The 20,959-nt window shown below is 47.1% G+C and overlaps 1 protein-coding gene across 4 annotated transcripts; it reads right to left on the minus strand.

Moving 5' to 3' along the window:
• Nucleotides 1-9,471: 9,471 nt before the first annotated feature.
• TGIF1 (TGFB induced factor homeobox 1) lies at nt 9,472-20,189 on the minus strand. Of its 4 annotated transcripts, none has more exons than XM_026793238.2 (3): nt 19,724-20,189; nt 11,844-12,070; nt 9,472-10,534 (listed from the first exon to the last, which is right to left on the minus strand). In XM_026793238.2, the coding sequence occupies exons 2-3, from the start codon at nt 12,024-12,026 to the stop codon at nt 9,968-9,970; spliced, it is 750 nt and encodes a 249-aa protein (XP_026649039.1). In that variant the 5' UTR covers nt 12,027-12,070; nt 19,724-20,189; the 3' UTR covers nt 9,472-9,967. The 4 variants fall into 4 exon arrangements, with proteins under 4 accessions (XP_026649039.1, XP_005486731.1, XP_026649040.1 ...); XM_005486674.4 differs by lacking the exon at nt 19,724-20,189 and adding an exon at nt 18,683-19,316; XM_026793239.2 differs by lacking the exon at nt 19,724-20,189 and adding an exon at nt 17,342-18,654.
• Nucleotides 20,190-20,959: the final 770 nt, after the last annotated feature.

Below are 20,959 nucleotides of genomic sequence, written 5' to 3' on the forward strand. Positions count from 1 at the left end.
ATTATCACCGAGGTGAAAAAACCAAACAGAAACAGCAAAACAAACTCCTGCCCAGCTGATGCAGCACTGCCCCACATTCTGGTGTGTGCTGCTCCTGTACCTGTGCATATATGCAGCTTATGGAAAAGGCTGGGCAGTGCTCTGGATGCAGCACAGCCTTCCCTGGCACAGCACAGCACCACAGCATGGTGCCAGGGGAGCCCTACCAGGGCAGATGGGCAGTGGTGGGCTCACCCTGCCTTTGGATATCTTTCTTCAACATGCAAATTAAAGTTAATTGGGTGAAGTACCAAAGTCCAGTGTCATGCCTCTTAGCTTACATCCCAAAAGGAAAAAAAAAAAAAAGAGAAAAAACAAAAAATATGAACAGAGAAGGTATCAAAGGACCTCTACTTTTATTTTTTATCATGATCTGTTACCCTGAGCTGTGGTTACAATGTCAAGCACTCTTGTTTTGAATGTGGTGTTGCTAATGGATGTACTCCCACACTACAACCAACCTGCGTCTTTACAAGGCTTTTGACTATTCTTTTACAAGTCTGGGAAAGAGGAAAATTCACATTTTACACAGAATAAAAGTCCTGCCAGGCCAGCGGATGGGAGCTGTCATGTCCCTGTTGTGTTGTTGCTGTTGTCCTGCCTTGGTTTGGCTCTGGTGCAGGCTTATCTCCCCTCAAAGTTCCCAAATAAATTGTTCTGTGTCTTACCATCAGATTGACCATCCATGCAAACATCCCCAGCCTGCAAAAGTCGTGGGGATTTAGAGGTGAAACATGAACACAGCACTCACAGTGGTGGCTCGGAGAAGAATGCAGACGAAGGACCGAGCTTGCAGACTCTGCCTGTAAATGCCACCAGCACACGCAGGGGGAGATCTGAAAAAAGCTCGCCGCCGCAGACTTGCACAACTGGAGGACGGTGAGCAGAGAGGGGCAGGAGCCGTGGGAACTGGCGGCGGGGTGACACAGGAGAGCGCGGGCACTGCCAAACTATTCAGCTGCCATCCAGAGACTGACAGCTGCGGCCAGAGCCATCTTCCCCCCTCCCTGCAAAACATTCCCTCTCCTAGGGATTTGCATAACCCCGCGTACATTTCCTGCAGTCCTTGGGCAACGAATAGAGTTGTGGTTCAACAATTTACAGGATCAAAGGCAGAGTATGATCCTATCGCTGGAACAGTTAAGTTTTCACATGTGGGCTTTTTAGATATCATTTTTCAAAGATCAAACTCCAGTGTATTCCAGGGAAGTAGGTTTAGGCAAACCCCAGAGCTGGGGAGCAAGCAGGATGGCCTTTTTTTTTTCTTCCTTATGCATAATCAAAGGTTTTATTAGAGTTTTCTAAAAACCCATAGCTTTCATTCTGTACCCAGCCAGTGCTGACTGGCCACAGTTTGAGATCCCCAAGGTGGATCTGCTGGGCTGCCTTACAGCAGGGGATTTCCTAGGGCAGGAAGCCCGTCCTGCAGGGAGGGAGGCTCAGCCAGCTCTTACTCCAATGGCAGACAGGGCTGAGGGTTTTCCAAGCGCCTTGCGTGCGATTTCCCTGCTCTCTGTCCAGGGCCCTGGCAGCTGGAGAGGAAGCAGCACGTAATGAGCCCCAGGTGGAGGCAGCAGCTCCAGCTCTGCAATGGCAGCACCCCACTCCCCAAAACAAGGGAGCCACTGGCACCGGGAAGGCATCTGGGGCAGACCACTTCAGCCCAGGCTGGAAAGCAAATGCAGATGAGGGCTGGGGTAAGGCAAGGACTAAAGACAAATCTTCAAGGAAACAGAGGATGTGAAGTCAAACTCCCCCTGAGCTCAACAAGCCTCACAGCGCCTGGGTCATGCCACTGATGAGTCACTTCTGCCAGATGGGGAGAGTCTGGCCAGCACAGGCATCAGCTGGTCCATGCAGCCCTCCTGGCTCTTCCGACCCCGTGGAAGGAAACCTGGGCTTCTGCATCACTGCATTTCAAAAGGAAAGGAAATTAAATTTTTCACAGCGGAAATACCTGTTGCTTATCAGTGTAAATACGAGAGAAATTACACAGTCCCCCACACCTCCTTTCATGCCTCCTGTTTATTTAAACTCACACTGCAACATCAGAGGAAGGTCAGAGAGTGGTGCTGGCTGTGGGCAGAATACCCAGCTGGGCTCACACGCTGCCCTCCCCAAGACCACCAGCACCCCAGGATCACATGCAGCTGAAGGAATCAGGCATTGCAGGAGCGAGTGCGAACTCTCCCACGGGTAGACCTGTATGTCTGCATTCCCACCACCTCCTCCTAGGGTTCAAAGAGATGGTAAGGGATGTCACTCTCTCTTCAGAGGCTGACTGGGACATTCCTCTTTGCCCCAGGTGTCATGGATGCAGTAGCAGGGGTCAAGGTAGGTTTGGTAGGGGAAGGGAGGTGGAGGGACTGACCGTTTTACAACAGACAGTATGTGCTTTGCAGATGCAAATCTATACACTAAACCGAGACAGTTACAGAAGGTTTTTTCCACATATCACCAGCTAAGGAAGAAAAACTTTTGAGGAGGCCTTTGGAGAAAGCTGGCAGCACATCACTGGAAATACCTTGGCTGAATGCAAGCCAGCTGAATTTAACATGAAGAATGAGTTACAGAAGCAACTGCCTAAGCAGTGTTTAATACAATAACCTGAACTAACCTTTTCCTTCAGGTTGGCAGAGGAATGTCTGCTTCACACCTCACCAGGAGAAGGTTCATGGCAGCAGAGCCAGGACTCTGAAAGCACGCTGAAACCAGCAACGCCACTGACTCAAAACTAAAAATAATCCCTCCATTTTTTAAAATGTTCAATGGATTTTATAATTAATTGCTTCTTTCCTTGCCATACCCCTGTCACAACACAGAAAACAGAAGTTAGAAAAAAGCTGAGCTATCTACACAGGGAAAATGTGCTTTCCTTCATGAACAGAAGTTGATCTGTTTGCATCAGAGCAAGATTTGCTGCTGTGGTTAGTGTAGTGGAGTAACAGAAATCAGATGCCTTTCAAAACAGTACAAAAGTAGTCAAAATATCTCTAACCTAGTTATATGGACTATGCATGATATGTAAGCACTCTCAAGTAAAACAGAGAAAGAAATGATAGAGGGAGAGTTCAAACAAGGAATGAGACTAGAAGTGCAAAAGAAAACAAAATAAAACACTGGACACAAGGTCAAGCAATCAGAACTTTGCAGGCTAGAAAAGGAAGTGAAATTACAGGCTCTGGCAAAACAGCTGAATGCTTACTCAGGACAATTACAAAACTGTTGAGATTCTTACCATTATGTGTCTTCTATCCAGAACAACTTCCAAGACAAGCTATATGAATTCATAAAAGCAAGCTTGGGAACATCACATTCTTCTCACATCCATCAAATTACTTAATTTTTTAATATAAATTCCAGGGCCAATACATATATGGTATCCTTACTAGAATATATATGGGATATAGATATATATATACACACACCCAAAATTGCATCTCTGTAAAATCTATAAGCTGATGGCAAATTATGATCAAGACTATCTTCTCCATCAACAGCTTCTACAGGAAAGGCTTCTAAAGGCCAAAGGCCCCCAGCTAAGCACTAAAATTTATATGCCAACCAACAAAAAAATAACCAATTTTGCTCCTGCAGAAGAGCCAGACTAGAGAGGAAAAGTTGAGCTAGGGAAGAACACTTGGTTTATGCTGAAACTAGATAGGACACATCAGTTAAAAACCCAAATGGTTTATCCCTTATGGAAGCCACTCGGGCCCTAACTGGTTTTGGAGAGGAAGCAGAAACAAGTATGGAGTGTGTGACACATGATTTCCCACAGAGCTATCAGGCTGTAGGGCCTGATTGCCAACTTGTGAAATGTCACTGATGGAGGAGCTCCAGGTCACTATTTCCCCAGCAGTGTGGCAACTCCACAGAGATGGAAAGACTCAGAGAAGCCAGGCAAACATTGATATATCTATTGCAAAACCCACAGCTCTGGGACTGACCCACTCTCACCGTGCTCAGGTCAATCCTCTTCATTGTCAGCTAAAGGATGTGATGAAAGGCACATAACAAAAACCATGTGCAGGGTTTGTATATGCCTAGACAAGGGTTCTTCACTCCGAGAGGGTCATGTTGTTACACACCTAGAGAAAGGGCTCAGTGCCCAGGGCAGGCACTGCCTAGGCTGCAATTAGGGAAACAGCCACAGCCCTGGTCTGTGGTCTCAGGGAAGCTATCCAAGAATAAACAGGGTTAGATGGTTGTCAGCTGCACTCATTCAACTCACAATCTGCCACCTGTGCTCCCCCTCCTCCCCCCAGTTAAGTCACTAATTCAAAGTACTCCTACCTCTGTGCCTTTTTACAGGTTTATTACACATTGTGTAAGCAGCTGAAAGATCAACACCTTGTTTGTCAGTAGAAACACATGGAATTTGGCAGAAACCCTGCTATCCAGTGGAACACAGATTAGCTGGGAGGCAGATGTGACTTATTCATGGCTGCATCAGCTTCAGGGACTGTGATTCATGTTGCACAATGAAGCAGCTCTGCAGAGCTACAAAGGGCTGTGAAGTCAACCTGTTGGTGAAAGCTACCCTGTTCTGCAAATGTGTGTAGCAGGACTTGAGATTCCTGCCAGCTGCAGTCCCAGACCTGACACCTCAGCTTCAGAAAGAAAAAAGAGTTTGTGAAGGCAAGTAAAGCCAGTTTCAAAGGGAAAGGTGAGCAAAATGGCTTTGAGCTGCCAGCAGGAGTGTGTGCAAAATATAGATGGAGAAAGCAGCCTGAGTTTTTACTTTGCAGCATAGCTAGCACCAGTTTACATGATTTTCTGTGTGTGCAGAACTCCAGGCACTCATTGTCGTGACAGGGACTGGAACAGACACTGAACCGCATACAGCACACATGGGTACAATTATCATGTCTGGAACAGCAACAGCTCTAAGTGACATTTTGCTAGAGTGAGTGGCTAATCTAATCTCTTCTCCTTCAGTCTGAAGGCTGGAACTCATGGGAGAAGAGCCTGCTGAACCAGCGAAACAGGATAGAGATGTAACAACTCTGGCAGTTGGTGAACAGGAGACTTTAAACAAGTAATGTCCTGAAAAGTGAACATGAGCTGTATTTGTGCCAGTAATCCCTACTGGGAAAAAGCCAGGCGGGAAGTTAACAATCGCAAAATGCCAAATAGAGAAAGAAAAAAAAAAAAAGCTAAACTAAATAAATATAAAGTACTCCAAGGGTTACCAAAAACCCATGCATAAGTGATTGAAGAAAAATGGCAAATGAAAACAGACTTTGACAGGCAGGACACAGTTAACTGCAAGTGGCCTAAATACCATAGGTGTAAAAAAAGTGACACTGAGCAGGGTCACGGTGCACCTGGCCTGCCAGCTGCACTGCACCTTCTGTGGGCTGGGCTTTCCACTGCAGCCTTACCTCATCTCCAAGGGGAAAACTGATTCCCCACCACACACCCTCTCTGCCTGCTTGCTGCTTACTTTCTCCTGCTTCCCCTTTTCCACTGAAGTTATCACACGCCCCCCCACTCTGCCCGGGCCACAGGATCCTGCTGCTATCCAAGCCAGCATGGCCCAAGCAAGTTGGCCCAGCTTCCAGCCCTGCTTGCCCCATTCCCGCTCTGCAGCCGCAGGATCCTGCTGCTATCCAAGCCAGCATGGCCCAAGCAAGTTAGCCCACCTTCCAGCTCTGCTCACCCCATTCCCACTGTGCCTGGGTAGGACAGCAGGATCCTAATGCTATCTGAGCCAGCATGGCCCGGCAGGGCAGAGCCGTGCAAATTCTGCTCAGCTTCCAGCCCTGCTCGTCCCATTCCCGCTCTGCCGGGGCCTCAGGATCCTGTTATCCAAACCAGCATGGCCTGGGAGGGCACATGGGTGCAAGTTAGCCCAGCTTCCAGCCCTGCTTGCCCAATTCCTGCTCTGCCGGGGCCACAGGATCCTGCTGCTATCCAAGCCAGTATGGCCTGGAGCAAGTTAGTCCAGCTTCCAGCTCTGCTCGCCCCAGTCCCACTCTGCCCAGGCCTCAGGATCCTGTTATCTGAGCCAGCATGGCCCAGCAGGGCACCGCCATGCAAGTTAGCCCAGCTTCCAGGCCCACTCGCCCCATTCCCACTCTGCTCGGGCCTCAGGATCCCGTTATCCGAACCAGCACGGCCTGGCAGGCACAGCCATGCCAAGTTGGCCCAGCTTCCAGCTCTGCTCGCCCCAGCCCCGCTCTGCCCAGGCCGCAGGATCCTGCTACTATCCAAGCCAGCATCACCCAGGAGGGCACAGCCATGCAAGTTCTGCTCAGCTTCCAGCCCTGCTTGCCCCATTCCTGCTCTGCCCGGGCAGGGCGGCAGGATGCTGCCGCTATCTGAGCCAGCATGGCCCAGGAGGGCACAGCCATGCAGGTTAGCCCAGCTTCCAGGCCTGCTCGCCCCAGTGCACTCCATTCCCTCCCCCACAGCACGAGGCCAGCTGCTGCAGCTCCAACGGTTTTACGGCCCTGCAGGCTGACCTCATGGCACAGGCTGGGAGGGAGACATGTGGGACACCACAAACCACCCCCCGCGACAGGCAGCGAGACACCACCCCTCCCTCCCTCCCTGCGCACAGGCAGCAGCGACGCCAGGGTCAAGATTCCCTCCCTATTGTAATTATTTTTGCTTTGCGCAGAGATTTATCACATGCAGCTGCCACAACTTGTTTACAAGACACAAAAGCCATGAAAACAAGGTTGACGAAGTCTGCGTGTGAGCTGTTTTCCCTGGCAGGAATTTGTCATACCTCTTAGCTCGCTGACGCCCTGGCTGGCCACACAGGCTCCAGTAACACATGGCAATGCCTTCCCTTCAGCTTCAGAGTAGCCAAAGTGTGTGTTTTCAGCCAGAGGCTGGGTTTGGACAAAACTGCTTTGCATTTAGGTTTTTCACTGCTGCAAGAACAGCAAAACCACCCATGTTGTCTCATTGCTTCTTTTTATTTTCTCTTCTGTGGTAAAGTAAGTTTCACAAATAACTTTTTGTTTGCTCTACCAGGGATCTGTGGCCAGCACCTGAAGTCTTTGGTTTGTTACTTGGACTCCTGCTCAGTTCAGGATCCTAGCTCCACCCAATGCCCTACATATACCTACCTACCTGTGATAACTTTAGATAGTTACTTCAAGTTTATGCTCAGAAACAATAGGTTTAGGTAAACTTCAATAGCCAGCACCAAAACTATCAGTACTAGATTACAGGAGAGCAGAAACTCCCTTTTGATACATTTTAGTGGGCACTCAATGAGTCATTTTCTTCTCCTAAGTTAGATAACACCTCAGGCTAGGGAAAAGCTTTTACACGGTGTGGTGTCAGGTGCTACTCAGCCACAGCCATCTGACTTATGACTACAGCCAAACTTCTAGGTGTAACCTTAACACAAGCCATAATTTAAGTATATAACTAGCCTCAATCAAAATTGGTCACCAGTGAAGTTCGCAGGGTAAGTCAGCAAAATGGAAATGCAGTGCTCATCACATGAGCAGGACTTTGGTGGTCATTTACACTAATACCACTTTGTATAACAGTAAATGAAAATAGCAGAGAGACCATAGACTTTTACTTTCAATGAAAACTGTTAACCTGAATGGCAACAGCTTTCTTCCTCATTCTATTTTCATTTTCAGTACTGCAGCTGCTATAGTGAAATTACAGAACTGGTCAGCTCAACCAGTAAAGTTTTCTTCTTTTTAAACTTGCTGGCATTTTTCATTTTAAAGGGCAAAGTAATGAAGAGTGAAGATCTCTGAAGATGCCCTTTAATGATCTGAGTGCCCCACAGCACACTAACATACTGCTTTAAAAAAAAAAAAAAAGGAAAATGTCGAGCAATTCAAATAAGCAATGCAAACATATTTGTGAGGGTGTTTTTCTTTCATTTGTGAAGCATGGGTGTAAGGAGTGAATAAAGTTCCTTCCTGCAAGAAAAGGAAAGGACAAGGCATCTTCCAAATCTTTATCAAAGATGACATTCCACTTTGGGTGTGTGGCACCCCTTAAGATAAATCACCCATTCCACAAAACCATGTCTATTAATCAACTTCTCCCTCAACACAAACCTCACAGTGACAAAAAAGTACACTTCCGTTTTACAATTAGTCATTTAAAAACCCAACCAAACAATACATACATAGGTATCCCAGGAAAAACAGCTCAGAAGTATCAAGTACAGTGTGTCCAGAGAGACACTACACCAGGCTCTTCTGTACCCATCTGCAATGCCTTGAAGACAGAGTATACAGCCATCTCTATTTTCAAAATTATTTTCCAGCTTTATTTCCAATTTTTTAAAAAATAATTCTATATTCATACAGTATATTAGGATGACTGTGATACCAAAGCAGTCATAAGTAAACCAGTGTTTACTGTTTGCCATTTTGACTTTAAACATTAAGGTTCAAGAAAGGCACAAGTTCAGAAGAATTCCAAAGAGCACTCCAGAGAGCAAACAGAATATATCTGACACTAGAAAATTATAAAGGCCACAGCAAAACAGTATAGCAGTCAGAATATTGTAGTCTTCTTTCTACTCATAATGATATCCTTAAATTCACCAACTCTCCTACTCCTCAAAGCCCTCCCCCAGCCTCCCAAACAGACAACTGGTTTGTTTTTAAAGATTAGCCAGAACCAATTTTTTTACCCTGGAGATCTCTTATTTCATTGTTGTTGGAAGGATAAGGGTGGGGGCGACTGACATTCAAGTAAGTTGAAATGTGAGTTTCAAGTCTTCACCATTTTCAGTAATAAGTCATTTTGATAGCAAAGTCCTTTTCTGAAACATAACTTAGATTCTGTGGACAAAAATACACCCCAATACAACAGGGATCTCTTCTAAATCTTAGCCAACCACCTGTTAAAGTACCTCACAAAGACCTGGCTCCCAGAACTCAAATTTCAATGCAATACAGCCTACTTCATTTCAGTCTACTAGAATTACTGAGTAAAAACCTTCTCATTGCTAGTCCAAGTAAGGTTAGAAGCCCTTGCCCTCCCCTATCAAAATTTGTCACCAGTCATGTCTAGGAGCTGCATCACAAAGATCTGCAAAGAACACTTGTACTTGTCCCAGCCCCTCTTCTGGCCTCTTCCTTTTATCTTCAGATCTTCCCCATGGGCCATCACATTTCCCAGCTCTAAAGCATTTCAAGGAGCCAAGAGCTGGAACTCTTAGAGGGGCCTAAGGTTTCCCTCTGAAATTTAGTCAGAATTGCCTACATAGCTCCCTTTGGCCTTTTAAAAAATTTCAACATAGCAGAACACAATCAGGTACTTCTGGCCCACTTTTCAGCATTCTTTTAAACAACAACTGCTAGTCTGGTTTATGGCCCTCTGAACCAAACAAAGTCAGTATGAGCTCAAAAATATTTCTCACTTCCATTTGTTTCAAGGGTAATTCCTGTTTTCTGCAAAGCTTGTATTCAACAAAATACTCTGTATGCATCACTTTTAAAGAAAATACTTTATTATATTATGGGAAAAAAAGCATGATCATCCAAAGTTTGTATTGTTAAAAAAAATTGAAAATTTTGACAGCGTGTCGGTATATTCCGTTCCACATGGGAATGATAAGAAGACTCTATATCATTACTAGATATTGCACAGTCTGAAAGAAACAAAACAAATCACATGATCTTGGGAAACATCTCACATTATGAAAAATCTACAAAGAAAACATTAAAAAAAATCCCAACGAAACACACAATCCTTTCTTTCTACAGTAGCTTTAAGTTCGTAATTCTTGGAATGACCGTATTCCACTGAAGACCATCTCAGTGACAGGAAGCTTCATTTCAGCAATCCCCTTGTGCAAATAAGATTAATAAAAAAAATAATAATAACGCAGTGAAGTCTTTTGATATCGTGTGGGTGGCAATAACCACACAGCTGTTAGATCCCTGCCTGGTAAAACAAAACGGGGAAAGAGAAGGAAGGGGATTTAGGCCATAAGTTTTGCCTGCAACTCCATCTCTGCCGCCCTTTTGAGTGCAACATCCACCAGAAGCTGAAATCCACTAAAATCCTGGTTAAGGTCTGGTGGTGTTGGAGGAGGAGTGTTGAAGAGCCCACTCTGTGTGTTTGCACCAGGTCCCAGTTTGGATGCGTCCTCGTGGCACGAGAGGGGGCTATCTGTGAAGCCGCCAGCCGGGGGCTGCTGCAGGTCCGTGGTCTGGCCTACATCAGCTGGCTGGCAAAAGTGGAAAGGGGCATCTTTCAACGCAGTCACAGTCGTGTGGCAAATCACTGACGGCCGAGCCAGGACCGATCCCGGGGAAGCCGGCTTGGAAGAGGACACAGTTTTGCCGAGCGGCGCAGCAGCGGGAAGGAAGGCAGTCTCATCCAGCAGGGGAATGTAGTTCTTTGTGCTGATGGCAGACTCCACCAGGCCACCCTCAGGGAGCTTGGTCCCTCGCCGTGAGATAGTGAACTGATTTGGGTCTTTGCCATCCTTCCTCAGCATGTCAGGTAACAGCCTGCGGCGTGCATTGATAAACCAGTTGCAGACCTGGGAATATAATGACATCTTAATTTCTACCTTCATTCATTCCCAACTACGTGCCACTAGAGCAGACAGTTAGATTAATGAATCCCTCCAAGCAGTTTCCTTCACTGCACAACAAAATAGAGACCTACTGACAAGTTCTGGCATGCCTGGCAAAGGCCCTTCCCTTGTCCCGGTGCTACCAACTCCCTTCTCCTGTTACAGAAAGCCCCGGGACATCTGAAGTCCAAACTAGGGGTTTAGCTTTTAACTCTGTGCACACACATTAACCTATTGGCTATTGTTCCCTAGCTTAGGTTAATTAACAACAGGAAAACCTTTTCTCTCTGAAAAGAGCCACTCCTCCCACAAATAGTTACTGATTTTCCTTGTTCAACTGACTGTGTCGACAGACATAACATGAATTACCTCACTTAAGTTTGTCCTTGTTTAAATATCAACCAGTTTCCTGGGCAATACAAGATAGTTTATAGTTTAACGTCTTTTTTCTCTTTACTACATAAAGGAAGTCTTCTTTATAAATGTTGCATTAAGAAAATTTTAATCTATGGCCAATTATGAACTTGGCACTAATGAATTAATATGGAAAATTTAAGTCCAGGACTCAACAGGAGTGCTCTCTATTTAGCAGCTCCCAAAACCAAACCCTGGTTTATCCAAGTTCTTATACAGCCACTTTCCCACAACATGGGATGCAGCAATGGGCAAAAGCTATTCGACCCAAGGACCTCACAGATGCCAGTGGCATCCCAGGATGAGAATCCAAAATAAACATACAAACGGCTCGTCCACACCTGCACTTACACCCCTGAGTAGCTCGATCCCATATAGTTGTTCCACTGATTTTAACAGCAGTGATCATACACATAATTATATATGTCCATGTTCTACTGGAATGAGCCTCAAGTTGCTATTTTAGAAGTGAAGAGTTATATGCTAAGCTGCACATCTATCATCATATCTCCTTCCGTCGACACCTCTGTTGACAAATAAATACCTTCTTCTCGCAATAAATTACCTTGTACAGACACTTTATGTCTTTTGGGGCACAATTCTGCAAAAAATTAGCATGCATGCTGCTCCTATTCATGACTGTCTGTTCTCCCACAAAAATAATTTTATTCCCAATAAACAAAGATCATCGTAACACATAATCAGTCTCTATCTCTCCTTATGAGTGCCATCAGCAGGAGAGTAGCAATAAAAAAGGAAATCTCACATGCACTGTAAACATTTGTATCCGTGACTAGAACACAGGTGAATTAAAACAGAAAACAGCTCCTTTAGAAGGGAGAACTACTTTTTTAAATACCTGTAGTGTGGAAAGGTGTGTTTGTCGGGATAACAGCGCTTTTTCTTGCTCTGAAGGATAAGCATTGTATCGGTGCTCATAGAGCCAGTCCCGAAGAATCTGCACAGACTCCTTGGGCAGGTTGCCACGTCTCCGTCGCTTGCCTGAGCCAGCAGATGAGGAAAGATCCAGTGGGACATCCATAGTGTCATCATCCTCCGTTTCGCTGCCTGATATTGCAACTACACCTGCAATTGTAAGAAAAGAACAATCAGCCTCCTAAATCCGTTAACTGCTTGGCTACAGCACTGTGTGGCACAGACATTTTATATCACATTTATATATCACATGTATTTACTGTTACAGCCCCTTGCACGGGAGATTCGTCCTGCAGCGTTAACTTGTCATGCTGTAGCTCTTCTGTCAGCTGAACAAAAAAGTAGCACCAATGATCCCTTCCTAAAGGAATTCTTCTCTGCAAACCTGCATTTTCTTGTTCCCCTGGCAACCTTTTATCTGCTGAACGTTATCAGATAGCTTCTATCTAATGAGAATATTGTCCAAGTCTGCTGGCTGTGGTATGCATCCAGCACTTTTTTTCAAGGATAACTAACCAGTGGCTGAGCAAAAGGTCAACAAGGAAGAACTTAAAACACCCCAACTCAAGCAATAGGTTATTTAATTATTTCTTAACATCCTGATGCTTGTCTCTTGGGAGGGATAGGTTGTAGATTTTACAAATGAATAATTACATCTATTCAGAAAAATTAATGGAAGAAGAAAAAAAGAAAGGGAAGAATTGTTTTTCTCACCACCTGTAAGATTTTCACTAATGAAGGAAAAAAGTGCAGAAGGCGGCAAGAGCCAGGTGCCTAAGAGTTCATCAGGAAATGCACTCTCATTTAATTGTATTCTCTATCAAAGAACCATGATCATTTAGATGTACCAGCTTTTATCCTGACTATTTTTTCAACTTTGTGGTTTTCATCTCATATTTTTATCCCTGGAAACGTGTGTTCTGTGCTATGCTTACTATAAGGGCTCCAAACTTGCCAGTTAACTGCATACCTTCCCCCTCCAACACAAAGGAAGGAACAGATTTCACAATCTGACTATCCCTTTATATATGAACACCACACTACTAGTAACATGAAGCTATGGAATGTAAAGCAAACAAACGAGCAAGTATTCAGTCAGGAAGGCTACAATTCTACTCCTCTGGTAGGATGCAAGAGTCACTAGTTCCATAAAACACAAAGAAAACCACGCTTTAAACTCACCAGAAATTTTAGGAATCTTACAAACTATATATAAGTCCAAATAAGACACTACCCACATTCAATTAGTACAAATAAATACTCATTTCAAGTGAACTCACACTGCCTTTCAGAAGCAGCTTCAGAAACTCTAGAAGGAAAACAAGCCCTCAATCTTTTTGGCTTTTGAACTTAGACTGGGGAGTTGATGGGCGGAAAGGAAGAAATTTGCTCACTTGTAATGCCAAAACAAAAAAATCTTAATAGTAAAGTCAACTAGATGTCAAAAGTAAAATTTTCTGTGGAAAATCACCCATAATTAAAAAATCCTATTCAAGGAAATAAAGTAAGACCTAAACAACAAGAAGTGAACCTGTGAAAATATTAAACTATATAAAACTATGTTATATCCATAAGTAAAGGCACTTACAGAAGTGAGAAGCAAGAAGGAAGTAATGCCCTTTAAAAAAACCAACCAGCCAGCCACCAAATCCCCCACTACCACACAAAGAAAGACAGAAGGTATGTATGAGCAAGTTTTCCTTAATACTTGGCAGGAGTGTAGGGAGAGAAACAGAGAAGGACCTTTCCTCACACTTCCAAACTTCAGCCAAAGCTGACACAGTAAATTATCTTTCCTTCCCCTATTTATGAATAGCTCCAACATCCTTAAATTTAGTTTAAGTTGTCCAATTTGAAATGCACAGTTTTGATACACAAGCATTCCCAACAGGATGATCAATCCACAATCTGTCTGGCAGAGTTACTTCAGTAACTTACTTGGTATTGTTTTCATTCTCCCAACTGTTGATTTATGTAACTGACAAACACCAAACTGACACACCAAATTTTTCATCTGATGATTAGCTACATAAATTATCTGGTCATGGAATAGGAACAATAGGACAATATTTAAATAACCAACACAAGATAAAACTCCAAATTATGTAAACAGTTTCTTAATTTGTGCAGAAAGTATGTCAAAAGTTTGCCTTACAATGATTCCAAGCAAAACCACTTTGTCATAGCTTCATGGAAAGTGCTGTCATGCTTGCAACCTGACCTGAGAACATGCCTTGCACCATGGGCTCCTCCAGCCATGAGGAACACTTCTGGGAACAAAGATCCTGCAGAGAGAACAGGACAGCTCTGCAAAGCAGCTCAGCCCTTTTAAATTGAATTTAAAAACTAGCTAAAACTAGCCCATGCTACTCAGACAATGTTTTGAAGTGCGCTGTTCTTGTTTGTCAGGAACCAGAACTGTCGCAGCACTTCACAGGGCTGGGTTTTTTGTTTGTTTTTAAATATAATGGGCAGTAAGGCAAGACCTTGGAAAAGAGGGAGAGGCAAACAGGGCTGGAAACAAGAGGCAAGGAGAAACTACTATGAAAAAGTTAGATGTCTAATGGTCTGCAAGCAGTATATACATGGCATTACAAAAAGTACTCCAGGTACACACCACTCAATCTGAAGTGATCTTTCTTGGCTCTACCAGACAACTAAAGACTCCATGGACATCTCTCCGAATTTCAGAAAACTGATTTAACAGCAAAACCTCTCCTAGAACTGTTGTTTTTCCTTTAGCTGAGAAAAAAAGAAGTTATAAGATACTGTGTGCAAGCCAGCAGCATTAAAACGTTTCTCCTTTTCCAAATAAGATCTTTTGCTAAAGTAAAAGTTGTCATCTGACTAACCGTAACCTACCTAGCAAGAAATGAGTCACCAGCGGAGCCAGCCCTTTGACCTGCTGGCTGAGTGTGTCATATTAAGTGACACAGTAAGTTAGTGACACAAAGCAGGTTTTGGTTAAGCAGGAAACCCAGCGTAGTACGGACTTCTGCTCATTTAAATGAGCTCATTTAAATAGCTGATCAGCCCTCTGAACTCGTGGCAGATCTCTCAGGCGCAGGACAGAGCTAGCAGCAACAGGAAGTCATGGCTAGAAATCTCGCACTACCCCAGCTGATATTTTTTACTAGAGCAGGAGCCACATTGTGGCTGTCAAGGCTCTGTTTTCATTAAAGCATTCCTGCTGATTACAACCCAGCTTTGTTTTTCCGTCTTGTTAGTAATCAGCCTATTCGCTGCTGGTTTCCTGTTTTAACAGGGCCCAGCTGAAAAGGGTCCTGGCCACGCTCCATGACTGGACCATTGGCTTACTGTTATTTACACCCAGAATAAAGGCCTGTGGACACGATGAGTAGCCCCAGCTGACCTACTAATTTATTTTGTATTAAAAGCAGGCTAGGGCCAGGCTATTTTATGTCTCCTCCTAAATACATTTAATCCAAACAAAAAAACCTGTTTTTATAGAACTAAAATTAAAGCAGCACAAGTTCATTTGCAGAGATGTCTGAGAAACAACACAAAATCCCATTCCTTCACTTCCTCACCGCCACTTAAAAGAGTAGTCTATGCTCTTAATGATCTAAGGACTACATGATCAGCATCCCTTCTTTATAAATTACTTTATCCTCCTGGCTTCCCAGCTGAAGTCATATGCATGATTGAATGCACTGTTGCATTGTATCACAGCCCAAAGACTTCACAGGTCCTCCCCGTTAATCAGCTCAGGGAAGATTACACCCAGGATCTGGAGTCTGGGCTCAACACCCAAACGTTAGTTAACAGCTCGAAACAACTTGAGTAAAAGTACAGTGATGACTAAAGCTGATTTCAAAACAAACCACTGCCACTTAAAAAGGTATGCTGAAATACTTTGAGGGGGAGGACAAAGTATTTAGAGAGGCTGAGACAAATGAAATGGAAGTTAAGCAAACGAAAAATTTAGGCTATGAGGGGAAAAAAAAAAGGCACCACAAAAAAACAACTATCCCATTGTGTCGAGGAAGAGCTTCACAGAGGAAGTGGCAGAAGCCAATTGTTATTCAAAAGAGGACAAAGTATACCACAAGGAACAATCTCTGCCCTCCAGAGAGGGGATGGACAAAAATCACCTTAAAGAAAACCTCCCACCCCTCAGGGCTGTCTGAATTTCTTCAGCAGTGAGATTTTTTTTATGAGCGCTGATAAACAGAACCAGTTCCTATCCAAGCCCCCGATCCTGTTGTAACCAAGTTCAGTAAGATTCTTCACATGTATAAACTTGAGCACATGCCTGTGCCTTTTCGAGACTGTGTTCTAAATCAGCTCATTAACAAGGCAACTAGGTTCCGTGTGACTGCTACCACGTTATTATTTGTAAATTAAACTATCCATTAAAAAGCCCTGAGGTTTAAATCCACAGTCTTCTAGTTTAAAAAAAACCCAGAAAAACAATAAAAAAACACCCCTCAACAAAACTAGCCATCAAGAAAAACACAGCATGACACACTTAAAAATTTTAAACTCAACACACATACCAAAAAACCCAACTAAAATGCAATGCAAATTTAAAAATCAACAACAAAAACACATTACTTTAAAATTATTCTTAAGTAGCAAAAAAACCCTACAAGGATACAGAAGGGAATTTCCACAGTAAAAGAAAAAAAAAACACCACCTCTTTCCTCTGAATGAGTTTCATAATTGAGGAACCAGCCTATTTGTTTTCCTCTGTACTTTACAGTTTGCACTCTATTACTTGTAAAGCAACTAGACTTGGCTGTACTATACTTTTTTCTTCTAAACGGGATTTTTCTAGGAGTGCAAGTAAGAAATCTGTTACAAAGTCACTCTTTGAAACTTCTTGAATGAGCTTCCAATGCCAGGAGGTCACAATAAGTACAAGCCCAACCTTTATTAAAACAAAGGCACCCTAGTCCTAACATCTTTTTAAAAGTTTCCGCCTTTGTCTCCTCACCTTTTAATTTGTGCCACGCAAACCCCAGGCCCATGGCCCCTCTCAAAAGTTCTCCCTCCCGCCTGTCACCTTTCATTGTTTCCATTGTTTCAGCCCAGGATTTGCAATCCTCAAAGCAGAGCTTACACACACACACACTCTTACACACAAAGCCCTACACATGCATACCTAGAAACTACGTCAGCGTTTTCCACACGCATTTATTTCGGGGGTGGCAAGAACAACAGTTGAAAGTGCAGGGAGTTTGGTATTTCACCAACCAGCAGCTGCCCTCGGGGAGAGAAGTCTGAACAATGGAAGCAACAGCAGACAGGAAACCAGCTCACCACTGCTGTGCAAATAGGCAGCATAGGAATGTCCTAAAAATAACTGGGCTAAATTAATTCAGCGAAACTATAAAGGGGGGGGGGGGGGAACAAACCACAAACTGCTTCCAACAGGGTGAAGAATCGCGACCTACCTAAGAAACATTTAAAAGCCAGCGCTGCCGCTGTCTCTGGGCGCAGGGGGCTGAGCTGGGATCAAGCCCCGCTCCGCTCCCGCGGGACGCTGCGCTCCTCAGCACCACCCTGTGCCTGTAGCTCTTTAAACTTCGCCTTTGTGGCTCAGCTCCCTTTGTGTGCGCTCCTCGTAGCCGAGCGGCACGTCCAAAAAAAAAACTTCTGACGAGGACTACAAACCATATTAGTACACACCATGTCTGCAGCAGCCCAATGATTTCACGAACTACATATGCATTAATTGCTCCAAGGGTACTAACAATGAGAGGCTGCTTTACTACGGAGCCGCAGGAATGCATAGTAGGGGGAAAAAACAGCACAACTCTGGAGTACTGAACATGCGCACTGCTCCCCTCCTAACCCTCCACTTCGGAGCATTTAATGGTCTTTGAATGCAAAACACCCTTCAGCCACACCGCCGACTGGCAAATCGCAACTGAACAGACACTGCTTTGCTAGGAACTTCTTCCCAGCCAAGCGCAGGAGCGCTGGATCCGAAAGCACGTTCCGCGTCTTTGTGGCCAGGCGCTAATTTAAGGGCACTTAAAGCACCACGAGTGCGATGAGTAACGATCCTCTAACTGTAAAGTTTGTCGCTTTGGAAGCGGACACAAAGAAAACTCAAACAGCCTTATGGTTATGGGGGGGGGGGAAGTCTTCCTCCTTTTAACCCTGCGTCAAAACTTTTGTACTTTGTGTTTCGTCCCCCTGTTTTAAGGGATAAAAGGGATAGAAAAGGCTTCAACTTTCAGCAAAACAAGGCGGTCGAGGGCGCAGAGGGGTCTGAAGCCCTGCCGCCGATGCTCCCCCCACCACGCCTCAAGCCCCACGCTGCCGTCCCCGCGAACAAAGAGTCGCCGGACGGCCCCGCTTCCCTCGCCCCAAGTTGGGAAAAGCACCCGCACCCTCGTCCCCCTCGCGGGGACGGTGGGGCTCGGTGCGGAAAAGCGTTCAGAAGTGTTTTACGGGAGGGCAGGGGGAAGAAACTCCACGGAGGGGGAGAGAACAAAAGTTGGCGGAGGACACGAGGCGAACGGCTGGACATGTTTTTGACAGGGAGCCAGCGGCGCAGAGAGGCGGCCGCCTCCAAACAACAGCCCTGCATGTTTTGTCTGGGAGCGGAGCATCCACTGCAATCTTCCACGGGATACAGGCCAGGGGGCGTGGGGGGGACACGGGGGACAAAAGGCCGAGAAGGCAAAGGGACTCCGGCTGGCTTAGCGACAGCCCCCCCTTCCCCTTTCCACCCCGGCTAGGGGCGCGGGGCACCCTGCTTTGTCCCGGCACCCCGTCACAACTACCTTTTTTACTTTTCATCTTGATCGCGAGGACCGAGCCGATCGCCGGACACCCCACGCACCGACCCAAGTTTCTCTCCCTTCGCCGGACGCTGCTTTCCCCCTTTAAGCTCAGCGAGGAGGAGGTCGATGAAGAAAGCAGAAACACCGCCGCGGAGCCAGGCGCCCGGTCACCGGCCGCGCTGCTGTCAGCGGGAGCCGCAGGGCTCTGCCTCCCCCGGGGGCTTTCTAGTGCGGCCGGGGTGGGCTTCCCTCCCCCCTTCCCTTTGTTCCCTTCTGCTGGCGATTGGCCCCGGCCTGTTAAAGTGAGGAAAGGCACGGGAGAGAAAGGTACACAGCGCCCGCCCTCCCCCACCTCCCCGCAGTGAGTACGGGAGAGTAACCGTGCGCTGCACTGGCACTCGCGGCGGCGGCTGCCTCCTCCTCCTCCTCTCTGCTCCCTCCCCTCCCGGGTGTTGAGGCTCTGTCAGACAGGAGGGGAGGGACCGGCCGGAACGGGGGGGTGTCCGCTTGTACCCGCTCGTTCATGCACACACAACAGCAGCGGCGGGGGGAGCTCTCCGTGCCTCCCGCTCCCTCGCCTTTCTTCCAAGCAGACGTTTGATCATTAAACTGGAAGGAGGAGAAGGAAGAGGCGGGGGTGGGGGGGAGATTTTGACAGCTGCCCTTGACTAGCCTCCTCCTGTTGCTGCCGGACGAACCACCCACTCCTTCGCGTGAATAGAGGAGAAGAAAGGAGAGTGCGTACGGCAGGAGAAGGAAAGGAGCCCTCCAAAGACCCGCGCCCCCCTCCCGACCGCCGAACGGCCCGGTCGGCGGGGGCTGCTCCCCCCGATCCCCTGCGGTGCCGAAGGAGCCCCGCCTGGCCGGCGCTGGCCACACATACCCCCACCCACCCCCGCGGGGAAGGCGAGCCCCATTTCTGCGGTTATTTTTACATCAGTTCGTAAAAGGTTGTTTTTCTCCCCCTCGACTCCCCCCCTCCCCAGCCCGGTAGGTTTTGCTGCGGCACATGATCGCAGCTGTAAAAGAGAGAAGTCTCACAGCTTGACTCATCGCTGTCGGGCGAGCACGCTCTGCAGCAGCAACAGTTTCTTTTCCTCCGGGATGGGAAACGTGACACCCGCCAGCAGCTCCTCGCTCCGGCTTCCCTGGCGAAGGGGAGAGCTCTCCCCGGGCACAGGCGGCCTTGGCGGTGGGTCCTGGCTCTCCCCTCGCCGCCCCCCTGACAAAACCAGGTGCAAAAAAATAAACAGAAATCAAAACTGCTCAACGCCCAGCCGCGGTCTGAAGTGTCACCACGGGCGAAGGTTGTGGCGTGGAAAGGGAAAGAAGCCGCCTGGCCGCAGAGCGGGCGTGCACTTATTCCACGGGAGCGTGTCCGTGTCACTCCCGCACCGGCACGTGCGGGGCTGTTCCCGGCCGGGCGGGCGCGGGGGGTGAGCAGCAGGCCCCTGGAACGGCTGATGAAATAATGGATTCCTACGGCAGAGCGGGGATCATTCCCTCCCCACCACCCTGCACCCCCCCGGCGGCGCGGCAGTCCGCGCGAATCCGCATTCAGTGCACAAGGGAAGCAACAGCGTTTTAGCAGCGAGCCCTCCCCAAGTACCTTGTAACTATTTTTATGTGGCGTAATTACAGCGGGAGATAAAACAGCTGTTGTATGGCGAACGGGGGCTGTGTGAGGGGGGAGGGCAGCTGGTGAGTCACGTCACTTAGCCGAGGACTCAGTGTCGGCGGCTCTGCGGGGCCGGAGGTTCGCTCCGGCATGGGGTGACCCTTGTGCCGGCGGCTGCTGGGCGGCGTGTCCGGCTGTAGGTCAGCGAGGCACGGCGCACTGACTGACTGACACACTGACTGACTGACTGACTGACGGCGCCGCGCCAGGCGGGAGCTTGCGCGGCGCGGTCCGAGGTCCCGCCGGCGGCAGCGCGATCCGGGCCATTGCCCGCCGACCGAGCGCCCTCCGCCCGCCCTTCCCGCCGCCCTCCCGCCGTGTCGCCTCCGGCGGTGCCCAGGGGGTGCCCGTGCCACTCGGTGCCAGCCCGGCAGGACGAGGCTCGCTCGGGGCCGGTGTTGTCACCCGAGCCGTGCCCCCGAGGGACTGACTGGTGGCTCAGGGGCGGGGGCTGTGCGCGCACGCCGCCGTATGGCTTTATTTTGGCTTTTGCTGTTTTGTTTTTGTTGTGGAAAAGCCCTGCTTCCCAGCTGTGAGGGCTGGCTCTTCGAACTGCTTGTTCCGAGCGTCCGGGCAATGGTCATGCCAAAAAAGCAATT

Source organism: Zonotrichia albicollis, chromosome 1, assembly GCF_047830755.1.
Source record: "Zonotrichia albicollis isolate bZonAlb1 chromosome 1, bZonAlb1.hap1, whole genome shotgun sequence".
NCBI classification, from domain to species: domain Eukaryota; kingdom Metazoa; phylum Chordata; class Aves; order Passeriformes; family Passerellidae; genus Zonotrichia; species Zonotrichia albicollis.